This window comes from Coturnix japonica (genome assembly GCF_001577835.2).
Source record: "Coturnix japonica isolate 7356 chromosome 5 unlocalized genomic scaffold, Coturnix japonica 2.1 chr5random1992, whole genome shotgun sequence".
Classification (NCBI taxonomy): Eukaryota; Metazoa; Chordata; class Aves; order Galliformes; family Phasianidae; genus Coturnix; species Coturnix japonica.
Genome location: NW_015439618.1, coordinates 1 through 1,572, shown reverse-complemented (window position 1 = coordinate 1,572; position 1,572 = coordinate 1). Strand labels below are relative to the sequence as shown.

Genomic DNA, 1,572 nt, shown 5'->3' with positions numbered 1-1,572 from the left:
CCCCCCCGCTCCCCGCCGCCCTCACCCGTCTCGGCTCCCTCCTCTCCCGGTGTCACCGCTCCCGTCCCGTCCCCGGGCTCAGCTCCGCCTCCTGCCCGCCCCGGGGAGGCGCTGACCGCGGCTCCGGGCTGAGTTCGGGGCGGGGGGTGCGAGCTCCGCGCTATGGAGCGGTACGTGAAGCTGGGCAAGGTCGGGGAGGGATCGTACGGCGTCGTGTTCAAGTGCCGCAACAGGGAGACGGGCCAGATCGTGGCCATCAAGAAGTTCCTGGAGTCCGAGGAGGATCCGGTGATCAGGAAGATCGCGCTGCGGGAGATCCGCGTGCTCAAGGTGGGCGGCACCGCGCGGGGCCGGCGGGGAACCCGGGGGGCGTCCGGCCGGAGCGGAGCGGACACGGGTTGAGCTGAGCGCTGCCCCGTGGGGGCGGGTGGCCGCCCCGGTAATGGGTTGACGTGGCCGCTGAGCTCGTGGCCTTTGGGGGTTCGTTCCCCGGAGCCCCACGCTCGGTTCCCGCAGCCGCAGGTTGTACCGTCGCTGTATCCCGGAGCTGTGCCCGTCTCTGTGCCCGTCTCTGTGCGGCTCGCAGCCCTTCGCTCCGGCCGCCTCCTGCTGCGCTGTTGTGTCCGTTCGGTCTCCATGGCGCCCTGAACGCCATGAACAGCGGTTTTAAACGCCTCATACTATCCACTCATCCCTCATTGAGCACCGTGTAACAGCACCGTGTCGCTGTCAGAGGAGCACAGAGACCCAATAGTTGCTATCAGGGAACAGCACATTCAGATTCAAATGGCATCACAGACGGGCTCAGAGGAGCTCCGTGTTGTTACGGCTCTTCCCGTGTGATTCCCCAGGGAGAGCTGCTTTTCGAGCTGCTTTTTGTAGCACTGCGAAGCCTGGCCATGAGCAGCGACTGACCGACGTGTGTGCTGTGTTACAGCAACTGAAACACCCCAACCTGGTGAACCTGCTGGAGGTGTTCAGGAGGAAGAGGAAGCTGCACCTGGTCTTTGAGTACTGCGACCACACTGTGCTCCACGAGCTGGACAAGCACCCCCGGGGGTGAGCGGCCCTTCTCTTCTCCTTCTCCCAAAGGAGCTGGGCTGTCTGGCTTCTCTTCTTATTAATGATGAATCAAAGTCTTGCAGCATTAAACACAGGGAATAAAATTGGTTTTGAGCTTGGAACTGGCCAGGTGGCAGCGGGTGCTCGTGCAGGCTCTGGGTTGCTGTACATCCTGTTCTCTCACTGCACTGACTGGCTGGGGAAGTGCTGCTGATGTCCTTCAGCTGCTCCTGCCGTGCAGTAGGTTCTGCTTTCTCCTGCAGTAGTGAAATGTGTGACCCAAATGGTACAAATGTGCTCTGTTCTAACAGGGTCCCGGAGCAGCTGGTCAGGAGCATCACCTGGCAGACCCTCCAAGCTGTGAACTTCTGTCACAAACACAACGTAAGTCCCTGAGCTGATTCTGCAGGGTCACCAACCAGCAGCCCAGGCTGCCCAGAGCCACATCCAGCCTGGCCTTGAATGCCTGCAGGGATGGGGCATCCACAGCCTCCTTGGGCAACCTGTTCC

At 61.9% G+C, this 1,572-nt stretch overlaps 1 protein-coding gene across 1 annotated transcript; it reads left to right on the top strand.

The window, feature by feature from the left end:
- The first annotated feature begins 134 nt into the window (after window positions 1-134).
- On the top strand, window positions 135-1,475 carry LOC107306874 (cyclin-dependent kinase-like 1). Its single transcript, XM_015850276.2, has 3 exons — window positions 135-330; window positions 938-1,059; window positions 1,374-1,475. The coding sequence occupies exons 1-3, from the start codon at window positions 163-165 to the stop codon at window positions 1,456-1,458; spliced, it is 375 nt and encodes a 124-aa protein (XP_015705762.1). The 5' UTR covers window positions 135-162; the 3' UTR covers window positions 1,459-1,475.
- Window positions 1,476-1,572: the final 97 nt, after the last annotated feature.